General features: G+C 32.0%; 4 protein-coding genes across 7 annotated transcripts; 2 read left to right on the top strand and 2 right to left on the bottom strand.

The window, feature by feature from the left end:
- Window positions 1-50: 50 nt before the first annotated feature.
- On the bottom strand, window positions 51-2,082 carry LOC131664892 (tyrosine-protein phosphatase non-receptor type 14). The gene is made up of 7 exons (XM_058936339.1): window positions 1,815-2,082; window positions 1,387-1,737; window positions 1,152-1,320; window positions 923-1,084; window positions 750-838; window positions 477-681; window positions 51-373 (listed from the first exon to the last, which is right to left on the bottom strand). The coding sequence occupies exons 2-7, from the start codon at window positions 1,734-1,736 to the stop codon at window positions 53-55; spliced, it is 1,296 nt and encodes a 431-aa protein (XP_058792322.1). The 5' UTR covers window position 1,737; window positions 1,815-2,082; the 3' UTR covers window positions 51-52.
- A 164-nt stretch (window positions 2,083-2,246) lies between these two features.
- On the top strand, window positions 2,247-3,358 carry LOC131664895 (succinate dehydrogenase [ubiquinone] cytochrome b small subunit, mitochondrial). Its single transcript, XM_058936341.1, has 4 exons — window positions 2,247-2,441; window positions 2,550-2,686; window positions 2,755-2,945; window positions 3,030-3,358. The coding sequence occupies exons 1-4, from the start codon at window positions 2,387-2,389 to the stop codon at window positions 3,217-3,219; spliced, it is 573 nt and encodes a 190-aa protein (XP_058792324.1). The 5' UTR covers window positions 2,247-2,386; the 3' UTR covers window positions 3,220-3,358.
- Window positions 3,359-4,575: 1,217 nt separating this feature from the next.
- LOC131664891 (protein suppressor of hairy wing-like) lies at window positions 4,576-8,076 on the bottom strand. 3 transcript variants are annotated; one of them, XM_058936338.1, is made up of 11 exons: window positions 7,741-8,076; window positions 7,526-7,567; window positions 7,342-7,398; window positions 7,200-7,265; window positions 7,040-7,122; window positions 6,786-6,951; window positions 6,321-6,715; window positions 5,980-6,243; window positions 5,354-5,675; window positions 4,933-5,276; window positions 4,576-4,837 (listed from the first exon to the last, which is right to left on the bottom strand). In XM_058936338.1, exons 2-11 carry the CDS (start codon window positions 7,539-7,541, stop codon window positions 4,586-4,588), a joined length of 1,965 nt encoding a protein of 654 aa, XP_058792321.1. In that variant the 5' UTR covers window positions 7,542-7,567; window positions 7,741-8,076; the 3' UTR covers window positions 4,576-4,585. The 3 variants fall into 3 exon arrangements, with proteins under 3 accessions (XP_058792321.1, XP_058792320.1, XP_058792319.1); XM_058936337.1 differs by having other exon boundaries at window positions 7,526-7,611; window positions 7,741-8,075; XM_058936336.1 differs by having other exon boundaries at window positions 7,526-8,074.
- Window positions 8,077-8,973: 897 nt separating this feature from the next.
- LOC131664849 (trafficking protein particle complex subunit 8) lies at window positions 8,974-14,844 on the top strand. 2 transcript variants are annotated; one of them, XR_009301976.1, is made up of 11 exons: window positions 8,974-9,473; window positions 9,623-10,064; window positions 10,133-10,378; window positions 10,456-10,971; window positions 11,052-11,571; window positions 11,644-11,829; window positions 11,905-12,645; window positions 12,721-12,883; window positions 12,968-14,024; window positions 14,099-14,433; window positions 14,500-14,844. XR_009301976.1 is itself a non-coding variant. In XM_058936267.1 (10 exons), exons 1-10 carry the CDS (start codon window positions 9,317-9,319, stop codon window positions 14,373-14,375), a joined length of 4,305 nt encoding a protein of 1,434 aa, XP_058792250.1. In that variant the 5' UTR covers window positions 8,974-9,316; the 3' UTR covers window positions 14,376-14,844. The 2 variants fall into 2 exon arrangements, 1 of the variants encoding a protein (XP_058792250.1); XM_058936267.1 differs by having other exon boundaries at window positions 14,099-14,844.
- The last annotated feature ends 225 nt before the right edge of the window (window positions 14,845-15,069 follow it).

Genomic DNA, 15,069 nt, shown 5'->3' with positions numbered 1-15,069 from the left:
TTTGTAGATGCGATATTATACATTATAATGAAACATCTTTATTTAAACCTATTTAATATCTGTTGGGATTATGGACATTGCCTATCAAACATAAATCAGCTCCAACAATTGTAGACTGATTAGCATAATAAGGCTGTGAGTTATTTCCACCATTATTACATATCATTTGTACAGCAGTCTCGTAATCCGGTGCTGGTCGATAAGAAGGCAATAAGGCACGTAAATTGTTAATATCTGTTGTTGACACTGAAACGACTGGACAAGGAGAAGTTGAAAGATCATTATAACTTGTCCAGCGAGTGTAATCTTCCGTTCCAGTAGTGTCCAAATTAACAGACGGAGTTTGCTCGCTGGAGTCATTGGTTTCATTATCCTGAGAACAGAAATAACATAGGAATAACAATATTTATAAACCATATAGTAGAAATTTATGCAAATTCGAAATTACTCGGATATTCTTATTAAAAAATACTTACAAAATAAGTATTAGCCATTCGATCCGGTGGCTGTGGTATTTGTTGATGTTGCATGTAAAATGTATGTTGAGCTATGCAAAGTCGCCACATATATTTCGCACTACGTGATTCTCGGAAAGTAAACTGTTTAGCAAATTGTATTTCTGTTTGACATTCTATTCTGAAGGTTTTTTTATGATTTATTACATTACTTATATCTTTCCATCTATTGAAATGAATTGCATGAGAATTATAATTTTTATTTACATGCTGATGTAATTCAATTATATTTACCTGTAGAAATGTGTTGATTGCAAACTAGGATAGCACACCATTATGCCATTTATTGAAATGCCAAGAACAATTTCTGTATTACTTTCATCCTATATTAAAAAGTTGTTAAGATTAAAAAGAATTTTTTATATGTAAAAGATATAATTTAAAGCAAGATAAAACCATCTATCTACCTTTGCCGTAAATGTTTCATGTCCATATCCTTCCAATTGCATTACCATTGTAATGTAGTACTCTTCAGCATTTGCCTGTGTTATGCCTGATAACATTTTATATTGGCAAAGTGAACTATTCAAAAGGGTTTCTTGCCCACCAGATTCAGCGTCTATTACTGACTGTACATACAACAAAAAATTTAACATGAATTTGTTAATCTATCATTGCTTAAGTAGTTTTTCCTACCTTTGGGAAAAATGTATACTGTTGAAGAAATTCTGGTCTGTGCCTCTCAGCATCATAGTTTCCAAATTCTGCTTGCATTGAATAACTTGCCAATAATGTGCCTTGTTGAGGATGGCAATTTATTCTATCTTCTAAAATATCACTTTTCAATTGCAGGTAGTAGTGGTACCTGAGAAAAGAATAATTATATTCATCTCTTATGCTGTATATAACTTGATACAAAATAATTTAATACCTTGTAATTTCATCTTGAATATACTGAATGTCTGTGATATAAAACATTACTCTTAAATATAGATTGAAACTCTTAGCATCTTTTTCTAGTTGTCTTTTTAATGGTTTATCCATATCCACCCATTTTGGTGCTGGAGTTCCATGTCTGCATACATAACATAGACCAAAAAATTCTGGCTGGCCTAAGCCTAGTCTTTGTGTTACACTGGTCAGACATTCTTGACCAAGACTGTCGATACTCAGAGTACATTCTATAGACGTTGAGTCTAGAAGTTCAACGCATATTACATACTGGTTTTTAGAAACAACGTTGTACTGACGACTTTTTTTCAAGTGGAATTTAAAAGGCATTCTACAGAAATAATAAGAAACATCTTGTTACTGTAGTAAAAATAGAAAATTAATAAAATTCCTGTATTTGACACTTACCTATTGACAATAAAGAGTTTTTATTAAAAACAATACTTTCTGCTTATTCATTATTTTAAGAGCATGCTATTTCTCATTAATTTACATAATTTTCCACGATTTTATTTTAAAAATAACTATACTGACTATCTCATTGACAAGATCAAATATAACCTCATAAATTCCATAAACACAAATCACAAACTCACAAGCAGCGTTGTCAGCTCTATTTTGTAAATAATTTCCTCAACTATTTAAAAAAATACTTATAATTCAAAATGTCAATACTATTTTTGAAAGAAATGTCTTTAGAAATAAAAAAATATTAAAGCTTTTAAAATGATACTTTACACAGAAAAGTGTTAACTTATTTTGTTGAATTTAAATGTCATTTATTATCAAAACATGGCAAACTGGCAACGTTGTTTTGACAGAACGGTGAGCCGTGTGGTGTCGTTGCGATCAAAAACTTTCTGATTCCTAGCTTTTTAATCTTGGAAGTTTTAGATTAAATAATCAGTTAGTAATTTACAAGCCTTGCTGACAGAATAATTAATTTATAAATTAACAGAAATTAGATAAATTGTCAAAAAATGCTGGAAAAAATCGCTAGCTTGACAACCTTGCGTAATTTGACGGGACTGACAAGTGAGTATTTATTTTTTAGGTTGTTTTTCTCATTACATAAGTAATATTTATAATGTTATTGTCACATCGAAAATTCATGATTTTAAATAAAACCCAATCTTTTTACAGGAACATTGGTGAAGCAAGGAAATATCAATGCTTTAAGATGTTACTCAACTAAACTTGCACCAGCATCTCCAAAACAATTCAGCTGTTTAACTAAGCCAATCACTTTTAAAAATGTAATCTGTCCATCATCAGCACAGGTTAATACGTGATTGTAATCAAACGTCTTTTACTTTAATTTAATTAATGAAGATTTGTCTGTGAATAGCTAAAAAAAGCTATTGGAAATAGCCTAATTCAGGCCCGGTCTCAAAGTACACATGGAAGTCATGTTAATCTGTGGAAACTGGAAAGACTAGTGGCTGCAATGTTTGTGCCACTGGTACCCCTCTGTCTAATGCTGGAAAATCCTGTGCTAGACAGCTTGTTAGCTGTATTGTCTGTGATACATGTTCACTGGTAAATATCATTGTTATGACTTCATGTTATAATATATTATGTATCTACATATTAGTGACTAGTATATTATAATGCTTTTTTCAGGGGATTGGAGGCTATTATTATTGATTATGCAAGACCAATAGTAGTTGGACATATATTTCCTAAAATTTGCTTTGTTGCGTTATACCTTGTATCAGCTCTAACTCTGGCTGGTCTTCTTGTACTTGTATACAATGGACCTGGCATTAGCAAGGTACTCAAGCAGGGATGGACTATTGGAAAAGATAAATAAATCTTTTTTCACTTAAGGTACAAGTCACAATATTTAAAAATTTTTTTCGTAAGTTCAATGTAAATTAGGAAATAAAATATTATTACCAAATAGCACTTGTGTTTGAAAAATAATTGAGACATAGCTTGGCTATTAAAATTTCAAAATGTATTTTTATTATAACAGTAAAAATATAACTTGTTTTTTATTTGTACAGATACTTGGTTACAAATAACCCTGTTCAGTAAATCTATTTTTCTTGAAAATATATACAAAATAGAAATTTGCGTTAAAATTATAAAATCATTCAACTATCTTTTTTTTTGTTTTATTTATTTTAAGGCACTTGATTAAAAATTGCTAAGCTCATTACAGTAACGAACGTGCATTCTCATCCGATAATCTACCCAACAACGAAATTATTAAAATTTTAAAGTTTCATATCCCAACCGGAAATAAACCTACAAAGGTCAAAAGGTCTTATTTCAAAAATCATTCCAAGTCCATTTAAATGGTATATTCCAAAATTATGCTAAGATATTTTCTTTATTTATAGCAAGGCCAAATCAAAACAAAATTTATAAATATTTTTTCTCATCTTAAAATACTTCTCGCGATTTAAACAACAACGTAATAAAAACAGAAACAGTATTTTGTAATTTTGTGTCTATACTATCCAAAGCACTTATTCACAAATATTTTAGAATCAAATTTAGCAATATATGAGCATTATTCTCAAGAAACTAATGATAGAAAAAAGCTTATTTGAAAAAATATACTCTATTTTATAATTAGAATACGTAGAACAAATTTCAGAATTATTTGAAACCATGTTTTCTATCATAATATCACAAAGCTTTTTTTCTTAATATCTACTTTTTTAAAAGACTGATGACAAGATTGGTAAATACTTGGAGCTATTCTTTTTATTATCAAAAAAATGTAATTATATGCATGAAATTATATTTTCGATCGTCAATAAATTTTAATAAATGAAACAATTACTGAGAATCACCGACAATACAATTAGATTCAATTAAACTAAGAACTATTGCAGATGAGAAAAAATTTCATAATTTTTGTTTTGATTTAGGCTTTGCTATATACAAGGGGAATATCTGAGTAAATTTAAAAATACATCATTTGAAGGGGTTTGGAAATACTTAAAGTGAGTTCCCACTGAATTATGTCGATTTCTTTCCAGCTAGAATATAAATATTTAAAATTTTAGTAATTTCGTTGTTAGATGGGCAAAGATTATTGGGCGAAAGTGTATGTTTGTACAGTTTTTGTAAGATTTTAAGTAAATTAAAAATAATAAAAATAAAGGTCTTTAGCTTCTAGCAATTATTTTGCCTTATTAAATTACGTTTAATCCATATACACTTTACCCTTCTATTTCCCCTGTTCCTTTTTTGGATGATTTAAGAACGTGCATAATTACTTCGTCCACAGTTTGCGCAGTTAGTAACGATTTAACACTTTCATCTTCAATTACAGCATTGAATAAAAGTTTGACGTTTCCTCTCAATCTTTCGGGTAATGTTAAGTCACTGTCAGCTGTGAGTGGTTCATGTCCACATCTTCTAATAACAGCTTCCAAAACTTCTTGCAAAGGTGATTGGCACCATCCAAATAACTAAAACAAAGTAATAAAAGAATGATGAAATTTAAAAATTTTAGAATTATTTTATCAATAAATAAACATAATAACTCGATATTAACTCGACTTACGTCTAATGTTTCTTTTTCAATTAATATTGTCAAAAGTTCTGTAATAGCCTTCATCAATTCGTCTGTAGAAAGAATATTAGTTTCTCCTATTTTTGACTTTTCAGCAGCTTCATAAGCAATATTAAACATTTGTAATTGTAAATGCTTCTTCTCTGCTTCACCGAGTACATCTTCTAAGAGATCTCTATGTTTTGCACGGATGTGACGCATGAGACAATCTTGTCGAATAAATGCTCTACCACATTCAGCACATGACTGTGGCGGCTCACGCCTGTGGGTATTCAAATGAGCTTGTAAAGATGACTTAGCCGCGAAACATTTACCACAAGTATCGCATTTATGAGCTGAAAAATTACATTTTTATTGTAATAAAATATCGATATTAGATAAAAAATGTGAACAAAACTTGTTTAAATCTTACGTTTAATACCGGCATGAAGATTCATGTGTTTGGATAAATCTTCTTTTCGTGTGAACGATTTTTCACATTTGTCACATTTGAAAGGCGTAGCTCCTTCGTGAACAAACTTCTTGTGATTAGTTAGACGGGCTTTTCGGTTAAAAGCCTTACCACAAATATCACAATAAAAGCCGTTTTCTCCAGTATGATGGAAAATGTGTGCTCTAAGCTGAGCTGCTTGAATGAAGGATTTGTTACAGTACTGACAAACATGAGGTTTTTCTCCAGTATGAGTTCTTTGATGACGATTTAATGTTTCTCTTGCAGCAAATTTTTTTTGGCACTGTAATAAAAAATCACGTTAATAAGTGACTTATTTTAAAAAAAATTGTATAATTAAAAAAATAAAAGTCTATTCAATTAATCTTATTCTAACGTAATGGTGAATTAAAAATAATATACAGATATATACATCTATACAGACAATAACATTGAACATTGCAAGGCTATAATCACTTACAACTTCTTTTTTATCTTCAAATCCTTAATGATTGCTTGGAAGTAAATTAGCAAGTTCGTTTTTTCATCAATTTTGAAGTTTTAGCTTAGTAAATAGTGTTGAAAGTTTAATAATATAATCAACTTACATATTTGCATTCAAAAGGCTTTTCTCCAGTATGAACTCTTCTGTGTTTTTTCATGGCTAAAGTTGACAAGAAGGTCTTAGTACATAAATCACATTCTATAGGTCTCTCTCCAGTGTGCATTCGTTGATGTATAATCAATTGCTGATTAGTATAAAATTGTTTAGGGCAAAGATTACAGGATTTCTTCTTTCTTTGAGGCATTCCGGCGTGGGTTCTCAAGTGCTCCCTTAAATTATCTTTCCGTGTGAATATTTTATTGCAAACCTATAAATATTTTTAATGGATTATTAAATTTTTATGTAAAAAATATGTAAAATATTGATTATTATATTATAATTCACCTGGCATGAAAAAGTATTGGCAGTATCTCCGTGACATCCCGACTGCTGCTTGTGGCGATTCAAATGATAGCTCCTCGAAAAATAAGTATCACATTTATCACATTTGTATACTTTCTTTGTTTTCATATGTGTAGTATAGCGATGTTTGTCCAAAGCCTTTTTATTTCGAAAAGTAGCATTACAATCTTCACATACGCATGAATCAACTTCCCAATGAATAACTATTGAATGTCTCTCTAGGGAAGCTGTTTTTTTAAATGATAAATCACAGTGTGGACATTTAAAAGGACCGCCAGAATGAGCAGTCTTGACATCTTCTGCACAACAGTGGCATTGGTCTTCTGATACTGGTTTGATTGCTGGTTTTTGATTATTATTTTTCATATTTTGAGAATCTATAAAAATATTCAATTGGATATAATTGCAAATGACAAAATTTTTAATTTAAATAAGTTTGATAATAACCTGATGGATTAGAATTTTCAGTATTATAGTCTGGATCATCTACTTTGTATTCATTTTCTTCCTCCTCTTCTTCCTCTTCGGAATCCATGTCACCCATCCTGCCTAATTCTAGAAACTCAGCATCATCATCTTCCTCTCTGCATACTTGTAAGTGTTCTTTCAACATCTGTAAAAAAATATTTAATTCAGTAATTTAACAAATTTTGCTTAGATTCTTTTTATTAAAGAGTAAATATAAGTAAAAAATTACATACATCTTCACTTGGGAACATACGTCGACAAGTAACACACTCAAATTCTCCAATAATCTGAATAATTTGACCATTTTGTGTAAGAACTACGTAAAATATAAGATTATTATAAAAATAATTCTTTTTTATATTTATGATAGTCATAATGAAAGCTATTATTTACCTTCTGAGTCTATCATGTCAGGTATTATAAGAGTACCTTGATCTGAGTTTTTAACCAACAAGTCAGCTGTGGGTGTCATTATTATTAGTATACGTTTTTTTAACGATAAGAACTGTAGAATATAACAATAAAATTAACATACCAACTACTTCACTCATCTCATCATGTGGTAAGTAAGTATTCTCTACTTTTAAAATTTCTAGAAAAAAGATAATGGCAACTGTTAGAACGTACTAAACAGATATGGAGTTTCCCCAAACACAAACGCAACAGGTAGCGAGTCGTTACGAAAACACAAAAACAATGACGTGCTCATGATAGCTTACCTATAACTTCCCCCATGATTGTTTGATTTAGTCTCGATTAAACTGTACAAAAAATCACAATTTATAGTTGCACACCAGCTAACAATCTGTTGACGATGAATCAAAGGCGTTAAGGTACATGAAGCATGAATGCGTGTCAACAGCCCAACGCTGCTTGGCTCTGTTGCAGACCAAATCGTGTCTCATGATCACCTTCCTTTTTTCTCCATACTCACTATTTTTGGTCGCCGATTACAATCACTACGTGTAGATGGAAGAGGCAATAAGACCCAATAACCCAATCGAACTGTTTTCACCACAATTTGCTATTTACACGGTAGTTTTTTACGAGCCCCTAGCGACACGTTCACCACCCGAACACAACGCCTTACAAAATGGCCTAAGCGAAGGGGCACGCCTTTTTCATTCCCCCTCCCTTTTAGCCATCTCTTTTCCGTCTGCTCGCGGACTCTGCATTCTGCTTTTAATTTCGGACAGCTAGAAATTTTGTTCTATTTTACTCTCAAATCAATTCTTATATACGACATATGAATCTTTCTTACGAGGCGTCAATATGTGTTCTGAGCTTCCAGTTCAGTTAAATTAAATTAAATAGTTTATTTTACACTGTAATTGTCCAAATCTCCAAAGAAGTTGTACAAGCGTACACGTATACACAAGCATTATTAATGAAATTGCGACGTTGTCAAGTCTTTCATTGGTCAAAGATTTTCAAGTTTTCAGCTAGAGTGCGGGCGTTTCACTTCCTCTCAGCGCTAATCAAGCCATTAAAATTGTACAGCATATAGTAGGCATTTTTTTTAAATCAATTTTTTTCCCTCACAATAGAATGAATTAATGATTTATATGCAATTTTTCGACAAAATAGTTTTTTGTTTATTGACCATTTTTAATTGACCATTTGACCATTTTTAGACAATTTTACTAATTTTACTAGTCATACTTATCTCGAGTAAAATTGAGGATACGAGAGAAATAATTACTGAATAAGTAGAAAAGTAAAATCTTCAAAAAAGAATTGAAATAAAATTCTGACATCTGCGCGTAATTATTGTCTGTAAGGCCCTCGCCAAATATGTGCATATGCGCGCGTACGAGGGCGTACAAACGCGTACAAATCGCTAAAAATTTTGATAGTGCCAACAACAGAAAGTTACTACTATTCCTTGCATGCCCCAAACGAACACACTTACTCCCGGAACAAACATATCATAACGCTATATTATTGATGGTTATGATACGTTTGTTCCGGGAGTAAGTGTGTTCGTTTGGGGCATGCAAGGAATAGTAGTAACTTTCTGTTGTTGGCACTATCAAAATTTTTAGCGATTTGTACGCGTTTGTACATACGCCCTCGTACGCGCGCGTATGCGCATATGTGGCGAGGGCCTAATGCGAATGTGGATTGTGGATGGTCCGCGAGCTACAGACGCGGAGCTAAGAGTATGTAGATGATTATAGCTAGATGTCGCCAATCGCACATATACATCATCGACAACCACACATCCTCATATTTGTCTTATCACGTTAATGCAGTGATGTGCATGCGTCTACTGCTGTACGGCATTCTCCCATACATAATCAGTTGTTAAACACCCGTAGCTATCTATGCGCAATATCACTCGTTGTGATAAGATTCTTTATACGCCCAACTAGTTAAAATGCTCTGTAATTAGCTGCAGGTGTTATTGGTGATGATGATTATTCATAAGAATTATAGACGAAAATAAACAACAGCCTTTTCAACGCGTATCTTCAAGTCGTGAGTGAGGTTACTGCAAAAGATCAATCATGGCTCAATGCAAGTTAACCCCACGGGAATTTATCATCAATGCTTTTTCACCGCAAGTGGCGGCTGTTTGTACGCCCAATGCCGAGGCTACTTGTCAGAAGAATAATTTGACGTTCATTGAATTGCTGCAGCCTTTTTGTAGACTTAATGCAGAAGGTATTGTATATCTCGTTATTGTTACTTTTATATATACTTGTAGAATTATTCTGTTTCTCAATTTCTTCATATTCAATAAATAATCTTCCACTAAATATTAATTCAAGTCAAATGTAATATAGTTCTAAATATCTCCATTTTAATTACAGGTTATATAAAAGATCCCCAAGGAACAACTGTAGCAATTCGATCACTGCAAATATCTATCAAGGATGTAAACTATTCTCCTCCAGAGCCAAATTTAGCTAGAAAATTATTCAATGAATCTGTTACCTCTATGTATAGTGAGCGTACCCATGTTGTTAGAACTGGAAGTATAGATTTAGATATACCAATATCTGTTCCTTGGTTTGAGGCTTGGAGGGACACTTTTCTAAATGTTCAATTTCCATCAGACCATGAGTTTACAAAACACTTTATTGCTTGCATGATAGTAGTCTCTACAGCAGATGAAAATCCACTTGAGAGAGTTCAGCAAATGGGTGCTCAACTAAATTTGAGTATGCCAGGAAAATTACCAAAATGGTTTAATAACAATTCTCTTAGGTATTATATTTTGATACATGATGCTCTTCAGGATGACAAGAAAAAGTAGGTTTTTTTTCACCATAGTCAAATATTTGTTAAAATTTGTATTTTATATAAAATTTTTATTTCAGAGCAGAAGATATTTTTGCTGAAATGAAAAATATATATGGATCCAATAATTGTTTTTTCTTACAAATAAATTCAAGGCCATTTTATATGTCAGAAAATAATACTCATTTACCAGATCCCTGGAGCCAATTTATCGTCAAACATCCTGATTTAACAGGTACTAGTGATCAGGATAATTCACCCCGTACTCCAGCAGATACTATGGGTGTTTCTTCTATGCCTAATGCTGTGACTACTGAACAAGAAAAGTATGTACTTTTAATTTATGTTTTACTATTAATTAATAAGATACAAATAATAACGTTGTTAATTATTAATGTTTTAGATCGACTAGTCAAGCTGGGACACCAGTTGCACCTAGAAATTTTCCATTGCTGACTCCAGACAAAAATGAAATCCTCAGTATCACTTCGGAATTGTCTAATTCCCAAATACAACTCGAGGTCGGTCAAGAAGCAGTGTCGGCTACAACAGCTACAACTTTTCATCCTTTAAGCCCAGAAAATGAATTGCCTACAAACTTCAATAACATGGACAATGTGAGTCAAAGTTTGAATGCCACCTCTCCAATAAATGTGAATGTTTGGGCTGACACTCCAACACATGTAGCTCCTCAACATGGTGCTAGACTTTCAACAGAAGATCTAGAAAGATTAAAGTTAATGATGTCTGAATTTTGCTTAAAAAGTTTGTTACCTTATGTTGAAAGACAAATACATTTATTGAATGATCTCATTTCTAATAAAAAGGGTGTAAGTAGATCGTTATTTAGTGCAACAAAACGCTGGTTTGGAACTAGCAAACCAGGAGTATCTGGATCTGTTCCAGCCAATGCTGTTATGTAAGACGTTTATTATTATGTCGTTTATTAAATATTTATAAAATTGTTTATTATAAACTAATAATGTATCATATTTTTAGATATACTTCAGAATCTCCAGAACTACAATTAAGAAGAATGGGTGATCTTTGTTTTATGTTTGGCCATTATTCACTGGCCTATCATGCATATCATAATGCAAAACGAGATTTTGCAGCTGATCAAGCTTGGATGTATTATGCAGGTGCTTTAGAAATGGCCGCCTTGAGTGCTTTTATGATGGACGAAATGATTAGAAAAACAATTGAATACATGGACGATGCTATAACAACTTATTTGAATACTTGTAAAATGCCATCATTCGCAACAAGAGCAACTCTTTTAAGCGCCGAGTGTTTGAAAAATCGAGGATTGTATGGAGAAGCAGCTAAGCAATTAATAAGAATGACAAGCGAAGATTCTGATTTACGTTCAGCATTATTATTAGAACAGGCTGCATATTGCTTTATTTCCCCAAAAATGGTGAGAAAATATGCGTTCCACGCGGTTCTAGCTGGTCATCGTTTTTCCAAAGCTGGACAAAAGAAACATTCCTTACGTTGCTATAAACAAGCATATCAGGTATTTAATACTTTTGTTAATAAAAATTATGGTAACATTAAATAGAAATCAAATTTTATTGCTTTTACGTAGGTATATCATGATAAAGGGTGGTCATTAGCAGAAGATCATATTCATTTTACAATTGGTAGGCAAGCTGCAGCTTTGAAACAAATACCAGAGGCTGTTAAATTCTTTGAAAAGTTATTAAGTGCGTCAAGTAAACAACCTGCTCTTCAACAAGCAGCATTTTTAAGAGAATTTTTATATATTCACAGTGTTAGTATTACCATTAATTATACATAAACCGTTGTTTGTTTTTCGCTAATTAATTATTATTAAACTATATTCTAGCTGCTGGCTCAAGAATCAAAAATGTCTGCGACATCTCTTCCTGCGTTACCTCTACCTTTAATTGAAGATAATCAGATTAAAGTACTATTAGGACCTGTAATCAAACCAGGCAATAATATTGAATTAGTAAGTCAAATATTGTCTTTTAGTCAAGACGCTGATGATGTCAGATGGTCGAAACTTGAAGAAATTCTGTTATCAAAAGCGCGAGGAACACCACCTATGATTTTTAAACCAACCGTAACGATTTATACTAATACTAGTGACAATTCTACAAGACCAAATGCAGTTATTAATGAACCAATCTATTTATGTGTAACACTATCCAATCCTCTATTGATACCACTACCGCTTTCTAATTTGAAGTTGCTTTGGTCATTTGAAGACGAAAAAAATATTATAAGCAATGAAATGTCTGAAGAGTGTGAAGAAAATTTGGTCGAAACATTAAAGATTGATAGTGTTACTCTCCAACCTGCGTCTAAGCAAACCGTCGTTTTAGCTCTTAAACCTAAAAGGATAGGACAATTGAAGGTTTTAGGTTTAGGATATGACCTTTCAAACCCAGTGCAAACACCAGAGCAATTGTCTACAAACCCTACAACTTTCGTTTCTGGCAAACGTATATTTCAAATTCAGGGTCCTAAATTGAAAAATGCTAAAGAAAAACCTGGAATTTCTCTATATGGTGCGGATTGGAGACTCGATATAAATATTGTCGATAGAGGACCATTTATGCAGGTAAATATTTTAAGAATCGCATTAATCAGTGCATTTTCATAAAGTTTAATTCATTGGTACTTTTTTATTTTTCAGATAACTATGACAGCGCTTTCACCAGAGATGCTCTGTGGTGAACTCCAATGTATGGAAGTAGTTTTGAAAAATATTGGTAACGCGCCTCTGAAAAATATTCATCTTGGTTCGACAAATCCAAAATTATTTGCGCTTGAAAATCAGGAACAGGACTTTCAAACAGGTAACGAATAAAATCATGATTTTTATAATGATAAATGTATCATTTATCGGGAAAGTGTTTCATATAATAATTTTAATTTTTCAGGGTACAAAAAGAAGAATGATGAACTTGTAACTAAAATCATACTACCTCCTGATAAAAATAACACATTAAACGTCGGTGACTATTTCAAAATGAATCTTTGGGTTTGTGCTCCACACGCAAAAGGAAATCATCGATTAGATTTGCTATTCTATTATGAAAATTCCGAACCAAAAAATATATTGAAGTATAGACTGAGTCGGCATAGTTGGCATTTGACAGTTTTAGGTTCTATAAATTGGAGTGCGATGGCTCGTAGAAGTGCAATAAGTGAAAACAACTTTTCATTGTTGAATTTATTTTTACAAGTTAAAAATTCAAATCAAGTTCACGATCCTTTTATGAATGAAATAGAGTTAGTAAATATAGCTTTCCAAAGTGATTCTTGGACACTAATGAGTAGAAATAATACTTATAATGACGTCAAAGTACAGCCTCAAGAAATGGTACATTTCTTGTTAAAACTTTCAAAGAGAAACCCAGATAGTCCCATATTTTCTAATGTTTGTTTATCTACAAACACACTAGACTCAGCAAGCAATATACCGTATCAGAATTTTATAAAAAAACGTCACATAACTCCTTTAGATGCTAATGATACTCAAAGTGATATTCAACAATCAAAACCGCAAGTTGACGATCCAATTGCTTTCACAATGAAGCTGGATTCGACAGTAATACTCAGGTGGAAAGCCAAAGTAACTGAAGGTGGTGCGGTTATTCGTAACGCAGTTGGACAACATTACATTGATTTAAATTATTTGAATAAATCGTACAACCATCCTCCAAAAAAAATAATTGAACCAATCGAGTACTCCGGGCAGCTTAAAATTTTTGGACCTGACATTAATATACCAGATGCTCAAGCTCTTAACAAAAAAGAGCAGTACTCAGAATTGGAATGTCAGAAAAATTTGATTTGGTTTTACTTGCAGCATTCCAAGGAAGTAATGCATAACTTTGCTCAAAGTCGTATATGTGCCGTACCTGTCATTATGATTATGCAAAATAATTCGCAATCTGATGTTGATGTTCGAGTAAATACCATTGGAACCAGCAGGTATGCACATATGTTATTGAATAGCTTTAAATTAAAAATGTAACTTCTATTTACAATATTTTATTAATTTGTAGTCAAAATACTTTGCCAAATATTAAAACCCATCTCCATTCATCGCAAGCTTTGACATCATTCCGTTATGCTGGTCAAACGTCATTTGTGCGTCGATTGGAACCGTGCAGCCGACAAGAAATTAAATTACAAGCCATTCTTTCTGCCCCAGGAAGCTATGATTTATCATCTAGAATAGAAATCTCTTCCAAAATTGTGAATAAAATAAATTATGTAATGCAGAAATGGAAAATGGAAAGCGTGTGCATTGTTAGTAACAGTTCGATATCAACGGATTGAAACGTTTTTGAAATGTTTTCAAGAAGATGGCTTATGATTATCGAGTATTAATTAAAATGTGTGTAATAAGCAAATAAGTTTTGAAAGAACTCATATAATAAACCGATATTTATATTACATATAGGCACGAGGAAGTAATATCATTTGGAGTTAAGTATGTATCATACACGTAGTGTAGTGCCTTACAATATCATGTAAATTCCTGAGATATAGGTAAGTTTTTATCATGCGCTGGGATTCAATCCTGCAAGGTGCTTCAATTTAAATTATAATTACAAACTGTAAATTTCTCACTATTTAGAAAAAGCCATTAACACGAAAACATTTGTATGAATGATGAACTATTAATTTTTTGTAATGTTACGGTGTAAGTATGTACCTCTAGTAATATTTTGTAGTTAATAAAGAATATTATTGTATATATGTTTGAAAGACTTATCGTACACAAACGAATGATTTTGTATGTACTGTGAAAGATAAAGTTATAAATTTATTAAAAACATTAATCAGCGTTGATTTTATTCCTTCTAAATACCTTATGTAAAATATTTCATAATTTACACCAGTGATACGCTAAAATAAAAACCATTGGATATGGAAAGAAATTCGAAATAAAAGCGTCAAACTCAATTTTTCATTAGATCGTATTGTATGTGTATGTATGTATGTATGTATGTATGTATGTATGTATATA

The sequence above is a fragment of the Phymastichus coffea genome, unplaced genomic scaffold (genome assembly GCF_024137745.1).
Source record: "Phymastichus coffea isolate CEN01 unplaced genomic scaffold, Cenicafe_Pcof_1.1 PCOF00046, whole genome shotgun sequence".
Taxonomy (NCBI): Eukaryota; Metazoa; Arthropoda; class Insecta; order Hymenoptera; family Eulophidae; genus Phymastichus; species Phymastichus coffea.
Note: the sequence above shows the minus strand (reverse complement) of the source record. Positions and strands in the feature narration are given on the sequence as shown.